Genomic DNA, 16,061 nt, shown 5'->3' with positions numbered 1-16,061 from the left:
TATCTGCTCTTGGCTTTCTTGGATATAGAAAACGGAGCGATATCACCGGAGTCTTGACACAAGCAACCTGGGAAGTATAATGGTGAACCAAAAGACAGGCAAGCAATAAAGAAAGAAGTTTGATAATAATGGCATCTCTAAAGATATTCTGGATAAACAAGAACAGACAGGTAGGTAAAACCATGTCAAAAGAAGGAGTATCATAGTTGTGCATGGGCAAGGGAATCATTCTTGAAAATTAGAGAGAGAGAAAAACTGAGAGTTCCCAAGGTCTTTGAAACACCACCTGCAGTGGCTGAAAGAGTTAATTTTGGAGCTAATACTAGAGCTCATAAGAAAATGGAACCAATTTGGGAGAGATTAGGTAGTGAGATTAGTGAGACTAGAGAGATTAATGAGACTAGAGAGATGAATGAGATTGATTTTGTTAGATTGTTTGGGTGCTGGTGAATGCGGGATGGGGAAGGGGGGATGGGAATGTGAATAAGAGTGTGATAAGATATGGAGAGTGGGTGAGGAGGTTTGTTTAAACTTGTCTTGTGAGGGTTTGGGGTGAGAGGGAGAAGAGGGAGGAGAGGGAGTTTGTGTGAGGAATAGGAGAAGAAACGGTGGTGAAATGAGAAGAGTGATTGACCGCTGGAGAAAGGAGAGGATGCGATGGATGGATGGAATGGTCTCAATACTGTGATGCTATCTATGCATTTGATTTTGGGAAGATTCTATAGCGTTGTAGCTTTGCGGTATGTGAATATGAGATTGGATAAGTCTATGTAGGTAGTGTGCTTTTGAGTATATCTCTTTCTTGCTTGCTTCTTTGAACTATCATCTGAGAGCTCATATATTGGAGGTTTGTTTCCCGTGTGCTATCTTGCAGGTCTGAGTGCTGCGTTATATATCCATCTTTTTGGTGTAGCAACGCCGCACGGGAAGTTCAGAAGTGGAAGATTTCAACCGCCTTGTTCCTAAATTTGATATTTTCAAATTATTGTGATCCGTTGTCCTCCAACCCCTCTCAAAGTTTCTCAAAAGTAGGTTTTCTCTTCTGTAATCCACTCAACATCGCATCCTTAACATCCTTCGTTTGGATCGCCGCACTGTTCCAAACCCCCGTGTACCTCAGACTATCCGCCAATCGATTGTCCCTCGCGTGATTCAAAAGTTCCTTCGTACCCTGCACTGCCACTGGACTTTTTTCCGCCAACAATTTCGCAATACTGAGCGCTTTGTCGATAGCATTTTGCTTTGAAGGCTCAACGTACGTCACAAAACCTACTCGCAGCGCCTCTTCAGCTCCGAAGACGCGGGCAGAGAGACATACGTCTTTGACCCAGCTGAAAGAACCGACGACCTTGGGAAGGCGGGAGAGAGTTCCAATATCGGCGGCGAGTCCGATGTCCACTTCCTTCACGGCCATCTTGACGTCCGAGGTGCAGATGCGGATATCGGCGCAGGTGGATATATCGATTGAGAGACCAAGGGAGTAGCCGTGCAGAACACAGATCACGGCTATTTGATGCGATTAGATTGAATCCACTTTCATCTCAAGAAAGGAGACAATGGGGGAGGGAAAACATACGTTTCTCGCATTTCTCAACACTGCTTATACAAGCTTGGAATTCTTCGACGTGTCGTTTGATAGCTTGCGCTGTTCGCGCTACATCTGTAGATCTTCCTTCTTTTTCGGCTAAAACGCCATCTTGTGCGGCGGCTTCTACATCCAAACCAGCTGAGAATGCGCGTTCGCCGGCGCCGGATAATATGATGGAGCGGACATCGGGAGAATAGGAGAGGGTGTCGAAAATGGTGCGGAATTCAAGCCACTAGATTTAGGGGTTAGCGAATGATTAAGGTAGTGCGGGTTGTGGATAAGGGGCGCCTTACCATTGCTTCGAAAAAGGCATTGAGTTTCTCGGGACGGTTGATTTGCACATGTGCTATGTATGGTGCTGGGTATGTGACGAGAAAGTATTTGTAGGTAGGGTTGGAAGAGGCCATTTTGTTTGTTTGGGGGAGGGCAATGGGCAGGCTTCTGCGGCTTGCTTGTGTTTTGAATTGCTGATTGGATTGCTAATCAAGTCACTAACTTGTAGGATATACTTCTACAGAAGATTGGTACAGATAGATGTAAGTTTCTAGGTATGAAATTTTAAAGATAAGTGTTGTAAGTCAATAAGCTCTCTGTGAATTACAACTGTAATACTGAAGCTTGAGATGGATGGTCGGCCAACTTGACCTCAACATCACCGAGCCTCGGTATCTCGAAGCTCGATAGCACGTGATCATACTTTCCGTCTTTTCGCGGGGTAGCTTTTCAAGCTCGTCCCCCTCTTTATCGAGGAAGAAGTTTGACAACTCAAGTCGAGAAATTCAGCCAAGAGAATTGATAATTGATATAAAATTCATGTCGATATCAAGTGATATGCCAAACTTAAAGCATAATAGTAACTTCCTTCCACTGCAACCTCACATCTGGCCATTCAAGGTCCCCTTTGAGCCGGTTGGTCCCGGAATACGACTCTGCAGGTAAGAGTTGCGAGGAATATTGTCCATGTGAATGTGAGGCTTTTGGGATGAATACTTTGTAAACTCTGAATGTTGGCGATAGTTTATTTCCCCGTAACACACTCAACCAACCATCCTGGCCCTTCAAGCTTGTCAAGTCTAATTGTTAAACGAGGTAAATATTTCCATATCAATCGATTGTCAGAAGATAGCCGACGAGATATATGCAAGTGGACGGCTGAGTAGGTTTGACAGTTGGCAATAATAAGCATTTGTGCCTGTCGAAGCTTCATGCAAATGAGCCAATATGTTCAAAAGTTAATATGTCCAGTATCATCCACACCACACTTTCCCCCCCGCTCGAGCCCCGTAACTCAAGCTGCAGGTAGATCGACAACAGCACTGCAGTAGCGCGAAGATCATAATGGAATTGTTTCGATGAAATCTTGATGATTGATCATATGATGCTTCAGTGTAAGACGGTAAGTGCAAGGTTTTTTTTTGTTTTTTTTTGTTTTTTTTTGTTTTTTTGTTAATTTTTTTTTTAATTTGTGGGGGGTTTTTTAACTATCATCTATCAAATGAGTCTTGGATGATTAGTTAAAAACTTCCGATGGCTGTGTCGAAGGGGGTTTTCTTGATCTCTCAACGGTTTATCAACGCTCAAGCTCTAGCTACCTAGCTACCTGGGGAGTAGGTATCATCGAGTTGTGGGACCAGAAGAACGAGAACGGGAGGGAGAAGAGAAATACAATGTAGCGTTGGTTGACCGGGTGTTTCTTTTTCCATTAGACATCCGTCATACATACAAAACACCTTGCTTTGGAAGACGATTTTTCGTGTAAAGTGACTACTATACCTAGGTAGCTCGGTAGGTACCTACAAGCTACGTGCGCAAGAGAAGTGCGTATTGTAATGCAAAGGAAATGGATTCCGGTGCAATGCAAGAAAACACAAACTTCACAATACGAAACCAATCAATATTCTCTGATGTCTCCTCTCCCCGCCCCCCTATCAGATACATGGATGGTTTAACGGTATCATCGAAAGGTTTCTCTTGGCGCTTCGCTTTATTCCATCGGACAAATTCCCCCCTGTTGTATCAAATCAGACCCCGTTATTTTCACTTGTGATCACCGCTACGTGGACTCCGAGATTATTCCTTACGAACGTACAGACTACAATGCTCGTTCGTGCAAAGGAATGTGTGAAATCCCACGGTTTGACGGAAGTCTGTATGACGGTGAATGGATTTACGGAGAGAGGGTGTAGATTATTAATTCACAAGACGATTTGATTCGTGGGCTGAGTACCGTTTCGGGTTATGTAACTTGCTTATATGCTGTAGTACATGTTTCGGTGTGTGCGTTCTTCGTACCGTTGGTCAATGGCTAGAGGTGAGAGATGCGAGTGGCATGATAATAGTGATATGCAACATGGGATTCCATTCCATATGCGTTGATCTGCAGGAAAAATAAGAAGCCAAAGAAAAAGGCCGATGTTGAAAAGGGCTATGCTCGCTAAGTTGCGAGGGTTGAGCGTTTGAGGTCATTTTACTAGTGTCTAACTGTCTACAGATAGGACTAGATAAGACCTAGTAGATAGGACCTAGTAGATAGGGCTCTTAGCTTATTCTCCTAGCCCACTGTCAAAGGGAAGGGGAGGGGAGGGAAGGGAAGGAAAGGGAAGGGAAGGGGGAAGTGGAGGGGAGAAGGGGGCCGGGAGGGAAGATCAACGGTTAACTCTTTTCTCAACGGTCAATCAATCTAATTGTGGACGCTCGTACGCCAAGACAATATCGATCCATCAAGAAGGAAAAATAAGACAAGACCCCAATCAATTGACTTCTTTCCTCACTCCTTCTTCCCTACTTTTCACTCTAACCATGTGTCACCCATGTCTGTGAGATGGATACCTAGTAGATATATCATGTCTTAACCACCTACCCAGTACGAGTATATAATATTATATATTCTCATCACTCACCAAAATGTTGGTAAAATGATCGGAACAGGATTAGCTTGTCATCATTGCCGGGGCCCGTGTTCCTTATCCTCTTTTTTCTTCTATCAGAACAGAAACATTCCATTTCCACTCGAGCCACTCTAACTCTAAATGTCAAGATCCAAACCATCCACATACAACAATAACATTTTCCATCGTATCGACTAACCAAGAGGATTCCGTCGCTCGCATTCGCCTATGTACTACCCAATGTCACATTGTCTGTTATTCGATTGAAACCAGATCCGTGCATATTATTTGCAGTGTTGGTTGCCTACGGAATCTTACAGCATCATGCGGTGCTACATACGCATCGACGTTGCTCCTACCTCTTGGTGGTCTTTCCGAATAATGACCAATGTAAGCAATGGATATTTCTTAGCTAGTAAACACCACATATAGAGTCGTGCAGCCCGTAGCACAGAGTGCCAATCTTTAAATCTTCTATATCCAGCAAAGTCGATTCGTCTGAAAACACTTTGGTTGATATCCATCATAGGTTGCCCCAAATGTTTGAAATTGACGAACAAACCATACCGTTCATACGAACGCGCCAGGCCCTACTACTCCTAGATCTGCAGAACGATTTTATAGGAGAAGAGAGCCTGCTGCCGGTCGAAACCCCCCCGAGCTATGTCGACAATATAAAGAATCTCATCGAGCCGTTCCGTCCTTCTGGTGACATAATATGGATATGCAGCATTTCCACAGAGGGGATTTCGAGGATAGTCAATCAACCGCACAATGATAGCGAGGCCATCATAACGGATAACGAGCTTCTACGACATCGACGCGACAAAGTGACACCCGAAAGTGAGCCCGTGTCCAATGAAGAAAGCAAGCCTTCGGTAGCTAGCAGTGAGGGGGATGCAGCAGAAGCTTTTTTGACAGTCCAATGCGAAGGCAAATCACGCATGCTAAAACCCAATTCGAGAGGTTCAGCCATTTCAGATGCGTTTGCGCCCATCTCTACGAAAGACTTGGTATTCAACAAAACATACTATTCCGCATTCAAGGATGGCAGTCTAGTCCAAAAACTAAGGGGCAAGTTTGTGACAGAGATTTACATTGCTGGGGCTCTTACGAATGTCAGTGTATTTGCCACGGCAATGGACGCTGCCCGCCACGGTTATGCCATAACCATCATTGAGGATTGTCTGGGGTACAGGAGTAAAGCTAGACATGAGGAAGCTTTACGTCAGCTCAGAGCCTACACGGGATGCGATGTCATAAGCAGCGAGGACCTCATTGATAGCTTACAGAAGCAAAAGAAGGTCGCTGAAAGGAGAACGACTTCCAGTAAGAAATCTCGTCCTAAACCTAGAGAGCCACAGCCAAAAGAATCTCGAAATACTGGGATTGAAAATCTAATGGGGAACTTAAAGCTAGAAGCAGAAGACCCGCAAGTCACCACCGTCAAAGCCCCATCGACGGTAGCCACCGAAGACGATTTCGAAACCACAAGTCAATTCCTGCGATCACAAATTCGACGAGCGAAACCACCAGCAGAGCTGGAAGCAGAAGCTAAAAAGAGAGAAAAGGTTAAGTCGAAAGTGAAATCACGTAGACACACTGCAAAGCCTGTGGAAGTAGAAGACCCCTCTATCCCATCAAAGCAACGCAGTCTAGCATCTTCAAAAATTCCGTCGCCTGACTCGTCAAATTCCCCAAACCTAGCTGAAGTGACTCTGCCTAGTTCAAAGTACCCGGCAATCGAGAAGGAGGAACTCCAACTAAAACCTTCATCAACGAAGAAATCTCTTGAGGAGATGCCAAAAGACGAAGATAATGCATTGACCGATAGGGCTGCCATTTGTGAAGGTGATACAACCGTCATCCAAAACCTTCTGCCCGATACGTTGGCAAGCGGGATTTTCGAGAAAATTCGGGACGAGGTCCTTTGGCAGAAGATGGGCCATCAAGGTGGTGAGGTACCGAGGCTTGTAGCGGTTCAGGGTCAAATTGAAGAAGATGGCAGTACTCCGATATATCGTCACCCGGCAGATGAATCGCCTGCTCTCCTATCATTTTCACCCACAGTTGAAACTGTCAAGAAGATAGTTGAGAAAAGACTTGGTCATTCTCTGAACCATGTACTGATCCAATTCTATCGAGATGGGAATGATAATATTTCCGAGCATAGTGACAAAACATTGGATATCATTCCTACTACTTTCATTGCTAATGTGAGCCTGGGAGCTCAACGGACGATGGTATTTCGTACAAAGAAACCCGTGAAGAACGCCGTATGTGCAGAATCTCAGAGCGCCCCTCGAGAATCTTGCAGGGCAGCTCTTCCACATAATTCATTGTGCAAGATGGGCTTGGAAACCAATAAGAAGTGGTTACATGGTATTCGACCAGATAAGAGAATGGCAAGTGAGAAATCCAAGGCTGAATTGGCTTACGATTGCGGACGTATATCATTAACATTCAGACATATTGGTACATACCTGGATAAAAGTCAACAAAAGATTTGGGGTCAAGGTGCAACTGCCAAGAGGAAAGAAGACGCCGTGCAGGTCATCAATGGAGATACACCGCAAACCCAAGAAATGCTACAAGCTTTCGGGAAAGAAAATCATGACAGCGATTTCGACTGGCAGGAGATCTACGGCAAAGGATTCGACGTACTGCACATGTCGAATCATAAAAAGCTTTTTTTGTCGGGAGATCCCGTCGCCGACCACCGGGTGAAGTTTATGCTCAACCACTACGGCATCCCTTGGATAGAAGCAACCATTTCGCCACCTTTCCATTGGAAACGAGAAGGTCTTGAAGTTGACGATTCGCTTGTACCAGAGACACCAGTGATCAAGTTTATTGATAATGACCATGACAGAACTACTGTCGAAGGATGCATGCCAATCATGTTCTATATTGAAGCTATCTATAAACCTCCCCAGAACTGTAAATCTCCGGGTCATTTCGCCCGTCATTACACTCGTTTCGAAGAAGCCAACACTCTACTCAAGATCTGGAGAACAGTTCCCTTTAGCGTGAAGCCTTTCCGTGCCGAACTCGCTAAATGGGATATCTACGCCAAAGAATCAAAATACATAGCAGGCGATGAAATTGGTCTTGCAGATTTTGCAATAATGCCGGTATTTGAGTTGGTCAGTAAGGTGTGGGGTGATCGTATGGCACATGAAAATTTAGCAGTTTATTGGAAGATGATGGTTCAGACGGAGAGTTTTTGGAAGGTTCTCCCAAACGAAAATCTAGAGGCGCTGCAGGATCAAGCTAAGATTTGTGCGGTGCGGCAGAAACTTAATACCTTGGATAATAAGTCTTTGCAAGAAGAGGACAGTGAGGACCACTCTTCCTTGGCAGCGGAAGATGAAGAGAAGGGCAAGAGGAAGAGCAAGGAGATCGAAGAGCTATTGGATGCGATTTCGAGGTTGTAATTTCTACATTGGGTATCGGGCGTGATGATGAAATGCTTAAGGAGTTGCTATCAAAGATGGGTCATGAAATGGTGGCGTTTGGAAGCATTTGGGGACAAACAAATGTCTCACGGTCTGTAGAGAATTGAAAATACGCACAGCATCTAAAGCAAAAATGTGAATACTTTATGTAAAACTCAATCAATTTTATCATCGACTTCATCATGTGTAATGCCCTCTCCGTCTACCAATCTTAATTCGCAGTATCATCTTCTCACCACGCAAGGGTTCACGCTAACCACAAGCATCCAACCCCAAATCCGCGACTATCACTTTGCACTTCCTTCTCCCTCCCAAACCGTCGTCTCCACCATAAAAGTTCCCTTTCGATCTTACACCTACAAACCGATCAACATCCATCACTCATCCTCCGGTAAACACGCAATATCCACTACTTTCCAATCTCTCCCCAGGAAAATAAAGAATAAAAACTTACCGACGAAAAAGCCGTTCCACAGGTCTACAAACAATATTTTCCCCCAACTTCCCATCCCTATCCTTTTGCAAATCGCAATTGTATTGCCATAATTCCAGTAATTCACAGTTTTTGAGATTCCCGTCGAAGCCTTTTCGGTGTTGGGACTTGGACGTGAGGGTTGATTCGAAGGGGAGGGCACTGGGTGGGAAGGGGAGGAGGGGTGGTGTCATTTGTTCTTTGTTTGGGAAGGATTGAGGGTTGAGGGTTGAAGATTGAAGATTGAGAGGAGAGAGTGAAGATAAAATGGATATAAGATCTAGCGAAGAGATATACGGCGGGAGATTATTACGAGAAGTTGATGAGAGCGAAGAGAGTTTGGAATCGGTATGTAGGAAGGATATTCGATCTCATTGCTTATCGATAACGAATCTCCCCTCCCTCATTGCATTTCCTTGCATCTACCTGCATTCACACAAGAAATTGATGAAGCTGATAAATCACACAAGCTTCTAACAACTGTTACAAATACATTGGATCCCCGTCCGTCGAGAACTCATATACGTTCTCTAGATGAACTGTGGTCTCATTCGTATCAAAATCAACCGAGACTGTCTGTTTCGGGAGACAGTTTGCCGCTGCTAATTCATATATTAACCACACTTCTGAGTAATGAGGATGGAAAGGTAGGAAAGTGCGTTGTATTAATCGATGTGCATTCGAGATTTTCTCCTTCGTTTTTAGCGTTTCAAGAGGAAGAAGAAGATGGTGATGAGAGACTTGAAGCTGGACAGGAGGAGAGATTGAAGAAGTCGGATCTCAAACATCTTCATATCTTTAGACCTTCAGCTCAGAATCTGGAAAGCACGTTGAAGGGGGTGGAAGAGTATATGTTTGTATGGGGATCATGATAGTTATGGGAGGGAGTTTGGAGGGACGATACTTTTTGGGGTTGAGGGGAGGGAGGGGGTGGATATGGGGAGTTTGAGGGGATGGGGAGGCCGGAGGTGGTGATGGGGTGGAGAGGGTGGTTGAGGGTGGAGAGGGAAGAGGTTGGGGCGTTTGGAATGGGGGGTAGTGTTGGAGGAGATGTTGGAGGAGAGGGGAGGAGAGAAGAGGTTGTTAGGGGGAAGGGATGGAGAGGGTTGGGGGAGAAGGGTGGGGAAGTTGTGTGGAAGTTGGAGTAGAGGGAGGAGATGAAAAACGCATTGGAAATGTTGGTGATGGTGAATTTACTTCGGCTTATGCTCTACAATGGTCGTTCAGATGGAGTATGGTACACGTGATGGGATGCCATGCTCATGCGCAATGCGTGTCATCAATTTGAACATGGAGAGAGCCTTGAGTTGGGAGGGCTTTTTATGTGCTGTATGTGTAATAATAATAAATGTTGTTCGACATATCATGGGGATGGCAAGAATATCAAACCTTTGCTTTGCTTGAATGAAGTAATCAATCAAAAGGGCATGGTACGGCTTTACCACCCAGCACCTTGATTTCGATACAACGTATATTTCAAGCGCATGTTCCCAATCTCGATGCCTCCATACAAACAAATAGGCCAAGAATATCCAATGCATTTCTCATGACAACCAGTGCACCCAGATTCTGCTTTTCGTTGCAAGATATCCAAGGTCTCATCCGCCCATCACATAATTTCTCCAAATAAACACATACCTCTCCCAAAAGAGTTTCTCACAGTTCCGAAGAGAAAAAAATGCATGCATTGCCAAAGCATCATCGATATTGGTAATGTACAGCTTGCCTACCCATTCCAGCCTCCCAGCATGCAATATTCCTTCCCTCCACCTCTGCCTGTTTCAACCATCCACCATACCGAGACACCTAGTCCAATCTATGTCCTTTTGTCTATTCTCATTCCTTATGCGGCAGCATTGGCAGCTCTCTGATCCTCCAATTTGGCGTAGAATGCATCGCGCTTGCGGACGGCTGGGACGTGGTATCCGTACCTGTTACTATGTTAATACCATGTGCCTTGACGCCGTTTGAACATGGAGAATTTTACCAGAAAGCATATCCGAATGTGGTTCCGAGACCTGGTGGGTCGTGTTAGTTGACTGCTTTGCTTTACCTCTGCGATATCCGCAGATTCTCTCCCTCCATTCAACCTCCCACTCCCTTCGCATTCCACGAGACATCCGTTCACCACATACCGAAAGCGACGCTAAGGTCAAGGACGAGCCCTCTTCGGAGCATCTACAGTACAAAAGGTCAGCTCATTCTCCAATTCCATTCACCCAATTAATTCGATTATGTCCTTCCAACTTTCCAACTCCAATTCCGAGCCCCTCACTTTTCCCACCACAGATAGAGAGGAAAACGTACTCCAGTAATTGGTTTGATAGCCATTTTGTATATTTCTTTCGAGGGGAAGAATATCAGGTTCTGTATCTCTTATTTGCTTGCTCAGATTCAAAATCGCATGATGCATCCCACGCTCGCCGAGCGTCCAATTTTAGCGCGCTCTTAATACCTGAGGCAGCAACGCTAAATCCGCAACTGCCAACTCGATTGCCCCACGTGATCGATACTTCTGAACCTTTGGTATTCACAAGCAGTAATTTACGCTTTCGATAACGCGGAACGTTCATTCGATTGAATTCACACTACGGTCATGAATCATTCTTTCCACACCCATACCCGCGATTTATTTATTTAAAGCTTGCTGTGGGCGCGAAAAAATAACATCCATACAGAAAAGCATTGCGATCATGGTCCCAGTGTCACGAAAACGATCGACACCTACATCCAGCGACGACGACATGGAGGAGCCTTATCGAAAAAGGCAACGCATGTCGCCCGTCCTCCCACAAACCCCTCCGCCCGAGCTCGAATTGTCGCGTCCCGATAAAATGGAGTCTTCACTTTTCGACAGCGACGTACGGATGCTATTGCGACGAACGATTTGTCAGACATTGGAACACGTTGGGTTTGACCGGGCGACGGAAGAAGCGTTGGAGGCCATGTGTGCCGAAGTCGATACTTGTTTGTATATCCTCACCTGTGGGCTGAGAAGCCTTTTGTTGACGAGATTTAAGATACGACGCATCTACTTGCTCAAGTCACTTCTTCGATGAATAATGCGAGAAGAAATATTCCCATACCCCTCGATATATCGTACGCGTTTAATAGGTATCAATTACCTCTCGCTTCGTTAGAACCGCATCTGCGACCTCCAATCTCCGTACCGAAGCTTGAATTAGAATTGGAACCTATACCAAAGGAAGATCCTACGACGAAGAATGTCATAAGGATATTAGGAGTCGAGCTCAATGGTGAGGTGGAAAAGGCACAGAAATCATATATACCGAAAGGATTCCCCGCCTTTCCTAGTAAACATACATTTAAATGGACGCCCAAAGAGAGCGAACGCTTAACTGATCCCCGAAAAATCCGGGAGAAGGCTGCGGAGAATGCCAAGATGGGGGAGGAGGCTCTGAGACGTCTGGTGAAGGTTGGAAAGGTGGGCAAAGATAGGGAAATGAAACGAATGGCTGGTAGAGATCCAAAGAGTAAGGAACGGCATGCGTTGTGGGAACGTACCATGTTGGAACTGGGAATTACAAATTCTGGTAGTGGAAGTGGGAGTGCAAATACAAGGCTGGCGCTAGATGATCGCAGTATGGTAGTTAATGCAGAGAAGCAGTATTTCAGAAAAGGTGCACCGGCAAGAAAAAGAACGCAACCACAGCCGCAGCCTCCACCTTCGCCTATGGATGAGGATTTGGTGTCGTTGGAGTCGTAGGGAAATGGATTATAACAAAAAAGATACGAATAATAATTTGGGTTTGGAATCTCAGGTATGGGCGGTGGAATGCATTATCAGCGAGGAGTTCTGGGGTTGAATCAATCAAAAGGATCAAATTTTGGGAGCCGGTAGCTCAATGAAGGACGGACTCTTGCAGGAGCGAGAGGTATTTCCTTATATATGTAAATCTACATAAACCGTTGCTGTTCATGCGCAACTTTACATACACCTTACCAAAACAACATACTTTCAATCAACAATTCTCATAAAAGAGTATGGACCTGTTGTAACGCCAATCATAGACCTGAACACCATCGCAATGCACCAGGTATATCCAATACAATCATCTATTTGACCTCAAGGCCAAGCACCCGGATCAATTTCTGTCCCCAAATCCCTGTCCTCTAAAAACTTCCTGCCTCTCAACTCGTCGGGTAGGTATTCTTGAACTACTCTACCCTCCTTGTAATTAGGATTGTATTTGTACTGATCTCCATACCCCAACTCTTTCATCAATTTCGTAGGTGCATTTCTCAAATGAATAGGGATGCTTAAACTAGCTACCCCAGGTTCCCTCAGGGCAGAATATGCGTTGTTTAATCCTCTGTATGCTCTGGTACTTTTGGGGGCTAGGCACAGAGCCACAGTAGCATGAGCCATTGTGATTCGACATTCAGGCATACCGATTTTCTCGCACGCGGTGTATGTGCTGGTTGCGAGCGTTAGCATGGTGTTGTCGGCCAGTCCTATATCTTCTGATGCCATAACTACCATCCGCCTAGCTATGTAGAGAGGGTCTTCTCCGGATTGAAGCATTCTTGCAAGGTAGTATAGAGCAGCATCTGCGTCACCACCTCTTACTGACTTGTGGAAAGCAGAGATAGTATCGTAGTGTTGATCGCCAGCTCTATCATACACCAGCGTCTTGGTAAGGGACGCTTTGATATCTTCCTTAGTAACATTGGGTCTTGTAGACAAGCCCATGGCTAGCTCTAGGAGATTCAGGGCCGTCCGAGCATCACCGTCAGAAAAGGCAGATAGATACTTTAAGAGCTCTGTATCCACAAGATCTGTAGGGGTGTAATTTGGCCCCTCGGTCTTCAAAGCCCTCTCTAATATCTTCAATATGTCATCGTCCGTCAACTTCGATAATGTGAATGTCCGGCATCTAGACAGTAAAGCATTCTGGACTTTGAAAGACGGATTCTCGGTCGTAGCTCCTATTAAAGTAACCTGCCCACTTTCCACAGGCCCAAGAAATACATCCTGCTGACTCTTCGAAAATCGATGAATCTCATCGCAGAATATTATCGTCTTTCTTCCAGTAAGCCCCAGTTCCCCTCTTGCCTCAGCGAATATCTTCTTCACCTCCCCCACCCCAGTAGACGTACTATTGATCTCGACAAACCGACTTCCTACCATCGCAGCCACACACCGTGCAATTGTAGTTTTACCCGTGCCAGCGCCACCCCATAGTATCATTGATGGGACACGATCTTGTTCAATGAGACTGCGTAAAACTCCATGTGGCCCAACTAACTCTTGTCCACATACTTCGTCTAGACTTCTCGGACGCATTCGTTCTGCTAGCGGAGCGACCTTTTGAAAGGCATTGGTCTTAGTCTTCTTCGCCGGCGGATCAACAGTCTCGTTTTCCCACTGCATCTCTGTCTCGGCATCGTCAAATGATCTCTTCCGCTGAACAGTCAGGGATCCACTCGCACTCCCATCTTCTTGCCGCTTCGCAGTTGTATTTCCATTCTGCACTTTCGGTTGAAAATTGGGTGTCGAATTGGGTTCTATCTTTGGGGTAGGATGCAATGCTGTTTTCTTAGTCGCAGGTGTCGAAAAGAAGTTGGAGACGGAAGGCTTCTGCGTGGAGGTTGGTTTCTGTGAAACAAATGCATTCTGCTGAGTAAGTGGAGGAGAGAATGTGTCAATGAAGTCTTCACATCCCGAATCAATGTGACTATTAATGTCTTTAGCTTTCACTTGCTTTTCGCAAATGGGGCAAGCAACCATGCTGAGCAATTAGTGGGAATTGACTCTAAGTAATAGGTTTGGTTCATGATCATCACACAAAGTGGCTTTCAACACAACGCGTTTAAAATTCGGGGGACGCGCCCGTGAAAGTCCATGTTAAAGTGGCACTAGCTTACCTATAGATTATTGTTCCCCGCAGCTTATGCACACCGAATCATGTACAATCACTCATTAATACCTGGGTCAACATAGCATTTTCACACGCACGGCAAGATAATCATAATGCATGGAAATTACTTTTTACGTTGTTTGCATTTTTCATGTCCATGAGCCTTTTGCTATGCCATGTTTTTGAAGTACATCCTGCCAATCGACAAGGAACCACAAACCCCGGAAAAGCCGTAAAACCTCAAGATGAATTGACACACGCCTGTTTAACCACCCCCTTACGCTCTCGACATAACACCCCAAGCCCGAATGATGTTATCTGTGTAACCTGCGAACAAAGTTTGTCCGTCCGCGCTCCATGCCAAACTGACACACTCTGGCTCTCTGCTCTTCTTGCCAACAGCTTGGAACTCTGGCTTCAACTCATCAACCTTGCTCTTCTTCTCCAAATCGAAGATGATGATGCTGCTGGAGGTGGCGGCGCAAAGCCAGTATCTGTTGGGGGAGAAAACGAGGGCGTGGATCTCATCACCAGCGTTCAAGGAGTAGAGGTGCTTAGACTCGTTCAAGTCCCACAACATAGTGGTTCCGTCCTTTCCACCGGAAGCGCAGAGGGATCCGTCTGGGGAGATGGTGACGGTGTTGATGTAACCGGTGTGTCCGATGTGGTCGGTTTGCAATCTGCAAGAGCTGAGCTCCCAGACCTGAAGAATTGAATATTAGCATTTTCTGAGTAAGTGATTGTGGTACCAAATGAGTTGTGCGAAGACAATTTTCAGAAAAATAGTGTTAATTGTCTCATGGCAAGGTCTCCCCCAGCTCTGAAGTAGCAAATACTTTGTAGAACATCATGAAAACTTCGCACAACTTCAATTTGAAGTACCATAAAGACTGATTGTAGCTTACCTTGACGAGCTTGTCCCATCCAGAGGAGACAATGACTGGGTTTTGTGGGTTAGGGCTGAATCTAACGCATGAAACCCAATCGGCGTGTCCCTTCTCAGTGATGGTGAACTTGCAGTCACCGAGAGTGTTCCACAACTTAATTGTACGGTCGCGGGATCCGGAGACAATTTGTCTGTTATCGGCAGAGAAGGAAACGGAGAGGACGTCGTTGGTGTGTCCAACAAATCGGCGGGTGGTGGTACCAGTGGCAAGCTCCCAAAGGCGGAGAGTCTTGTCCCAGGATGCGGAAAGAGCGTAAGCACCATCGGAAGAGATCACCTATAAATCAAAGTCTCAGCATTCAATTGTAATTTGCAGATTGCGCTCGTCTCACAGAGCCACCGATTTTTGAGTGAGTTTTAACATACACAGTCAGAAACAATGTGGGAGTGTCCGTGGAGAGATCTCTTTGGGTATCCGTATGAAGTCTCATCCCGGGTCAAGTTCCAGATGATGAGGGACTTGTCGCGGGAACCAGACAAGAGCATATTTGGGTTCTCAAGAGAAGTTGCGAGAGAGGTGACCCAGCCGCTGTGGCCCTCGAGGGTGCCCTTGAGGATAAGTTGTTCCGCCATGTTGGAGTATTGATCTGGTGAACGGAGAATTGAAGGATGGGCGAAATGGCAACGGTAACAGTGCTGGTTGGAAATATTTGAGAAATTGTGGTGGGAGGTTTCCTAAGCGAGGTGGTACTAGCGCCACTTCCAAAAATAATGGACTCTGACCTAGAACTCGAAAAATTATTTCTTCTACCACAACAATTTGAGGACTTCAGAAATTTCTTTGATGGAAAAAGGGAAGAACAAGTACTTGATCCTGATAGGAAATG

The 16,061-nt window shown here is 45.5% G+C and overlaps 8 protein-coding genes across 8 annotated transcripts; 3 read left to right on the top strand and 5 right to left on the bottom strand.

Annotated features, from left to right (window-relative positions):
- Positions 1-676: 676 nt before the first annotated feature.
- Positions 677-2,461, bottom strand: EAF02_005377 (uncharacterized protein). The gene is made up of 3 exons (XM_038901425.1): positions 1,882-2,461; positions 1,577-1,820; positions 677-1,506 (listed from the first exon to the last, which is right to left on the bottom strand). The coding sequence occupies exons 1-3, from the start codon at positions 1,993-1,995 to the stop codon at positions 1,013-1,015; spliced, it is 852 nt and encodes a 283-aa protein (XP_038758765.1). The 5' UTR covers positions 1,996-2,461; the 3' UTR covers positions 677-1,012.
- Positions 2,462-5,015: 2,554 nt separating this feature from the next.
- EAF02_005376 (uncharacterized protein) lies at positions 5,016-7,913 on the top strand (the record flags this gene model as incomplete). Its single annotated transcript, XM_038901424.1, has 1 exon — positions 5,016-7,913. The coding sequence occupies one exon, from the start codon at positions 5,016-5,018 to the stop codon at positions 7,911-7,913; it is 2,898 nt and encodes a 965-aa protein (XP_038758764.1).
- A 199-nt stretch (positions 7,914-8,112) lies between these two features.
- Positions 8,113-8,600, bottom strand: EAF02_005375 (uncharacterized protein; the record flags this gene model as incomplete). The annotated part of the gene is made up of 2 exons (XM_038901423.1): positions 8,113-8,290; positions 8,389-8,600. The coding sequence occupies 2 exons, from the start codon at positions 8,598-8,600 to the stop codon at positions 8,182-8,184; spliced, it is 321 nt and encodes a 106-aa protein (XP_038758763.1). The 3' UTR covers positions 8,113-8,181.
- A 40-nt stretch (positions 8,601-8,640) lies between these two features.
- On the top strand, positions 8,641-9,295 carry EAF02_005374 (uncharacterized protein). The gene is made up of 2 exons (XM_038901422.1): positions 8,641-8,754; positions 8,877-9,295. Exons 1-2 carry the CDS (start codon positions 8,674-8,676, stop codon positions 9,276-9,278), a joined length of 483 nt encoding a protein of 160 aa, XP_038758762.1. The 5' UTR covers positions 8,641-8,673; the 3' UTR covers positions 9,279-9,295.
- Positions 9,296-9,766: 471 nt separating this feature from the next.
- On the bottom strand, positions 9,767-10,827 carry EAF02_005373 (uncharacterized protein). Its single transcript, XM_038901421.1, has 4 exons — positions 10,714-10,827; positions 10,542-10,584; positions 10,394-10,424; positions 9,767-10,337 (listed from the first exon to the last, which is right to left on the bottom strand). The coding sequence occupies exons 1-4, from the start codon at positions 10,735-10,737 to the stop codon at positions 10,250-10,252; spliced, it is 186 nt and encodes a 61-aa protein (XP_038758761.1). The 5' UTR covers positions 10,738-10,827; the 3' UTR covers positions 9,767-10,249.
- On the top strand, positions 10,828-14,214 carry EAF02_005371 (uncharacterized protein). Its single transcript, XM_038901419.1, has 2 exons — positions 10,828-11,373; positions 11,427-14,214. Exons 1-2 carry the CDS (start codon positions 11,100-11,102, stop codon positions 12,131-12,133), a joined length of 981 nt encoding a protein of 326 aa, XP_038758759.1. The 5' UTR covers positions 10,828-11,099; the 3' UTR covers positions 12,134-14,214.
- On the bottom strand, positions 12,494-14,158 carry EAF02_005372 (uncharacterized protein; the record flags this gene model as incomplete). Its single annotated transcript, XM_038901420.1, has 1 exon — positions 12,494-14,158. The coding sequence occupies one exon, from the start codon at positions 14,156-14,158 to the stop codon at positions 12,494-12,496; it is 1,665 nt and encodes a 554-aa protein (XP_038758760.1).
- A 351-nt stretch (positions 14,215-14,565) lies between the features above and the next one.
- EAF02_005370 (uncharacterized protein) lies at positions 14,566-15,807 on the bottom strand (the record flags this gene model as incomplete). Its single annotated transcript, XM_038901418.1, has 3 exons — positions 14,566-14,991; positions 15,194-15,511; positions 15,601-15,807. 3 exons carry the CDS (start codon positions 15,805-15,807, stop codon positions 14,566-14,568), a joined length of 951 nt encoding a protein of 316 aa, XP_038758758.1.
- Positions 15,808-16,061: the final 254 nt, after the last annotated feature.

Source organism: Botrytis sinoallii (assembly GCF_014898435.1).
Source record: "Botrytis sinoallii strain Bc 23 chromosome Unknown BSIN_008, whole genome shotgun sequence".
NCBI lineage: Eukaryota > Fungi > Ascomycota > Leotiomycetes > Helotiales > Sclerotiniaceae > Botrytis > Botrytis sinoallii.
Note: the sequence above shows the minus strand (reverse complement) of the source record. Positions and strands in the feature narration are given on the sequence as shown.

Coding starts and splice junctions, on each gene's coding strand:
- EAF02_005373 (XM_038901421.1), bottom strand. CDS start 10,737: ATGGCTATCAAACCAATTACTGGA. Junction 10,585..10,713: donor CTATCAAACCAATTACTGGA/GTACGTTTTCCT, acceptor TTTGTACTGTAG/ATGCTCCGAAGAGGGCTCGT. Junction 10,338..10,393: donor ACATTCGGATATGCTTTCTG/GTAAAATTCTCC, acceptor ACATAGTAACAG/GTACGGATACCACGTCCCAG.
- EAF02_005377 (XM_038901425.1), bottom strand. CDS start 1,995: ATGGCCTCTTCCAACCCTACCTACAAATACTTTCTCGTCACATACCCA. Junction 1,821..1,881: donor ATGCCTTTTTCGAAGCAATG/GTAAGGCGCCCC, acceptor CCCTAAATCTAG/TGGCTTGAATTCCGCACCAT. Junction 1,507..1,576: donor TGTTGAGAAATGCGAGAAAC/GTATGTTTTCCC, acceptor CGCATCAAATAG/CCGTGATCTGTGTTCTGCAC.
- EAF02_005374 (XM_038901422.1), top strand. CDS start 8,674: ATGGATATAAGATCTAGCGAAGAGATATACGGCGGGAGATTATTACGA. Junction 8,755..8,876: donor GCGAAGAGAGTTTGGAATCG/GTATGTAGGAAG, acceptor AAATCACACAAG/CTTCTAACAACTGTTACAAA.
- EAF02_005371 (XM_038901419.1), top strand. CDS start 11,100: ATGGTCCCAGTGTCACGAAAACGATCGACACCTACATCCAGCGACGAC. Junction 11,374..11,426: donor GTGTGCCGAAGTCGATACTT/GTTTGTATATCC, acceptor ACGAGATTTAAG/ATACGACGCATCTACTTGCT.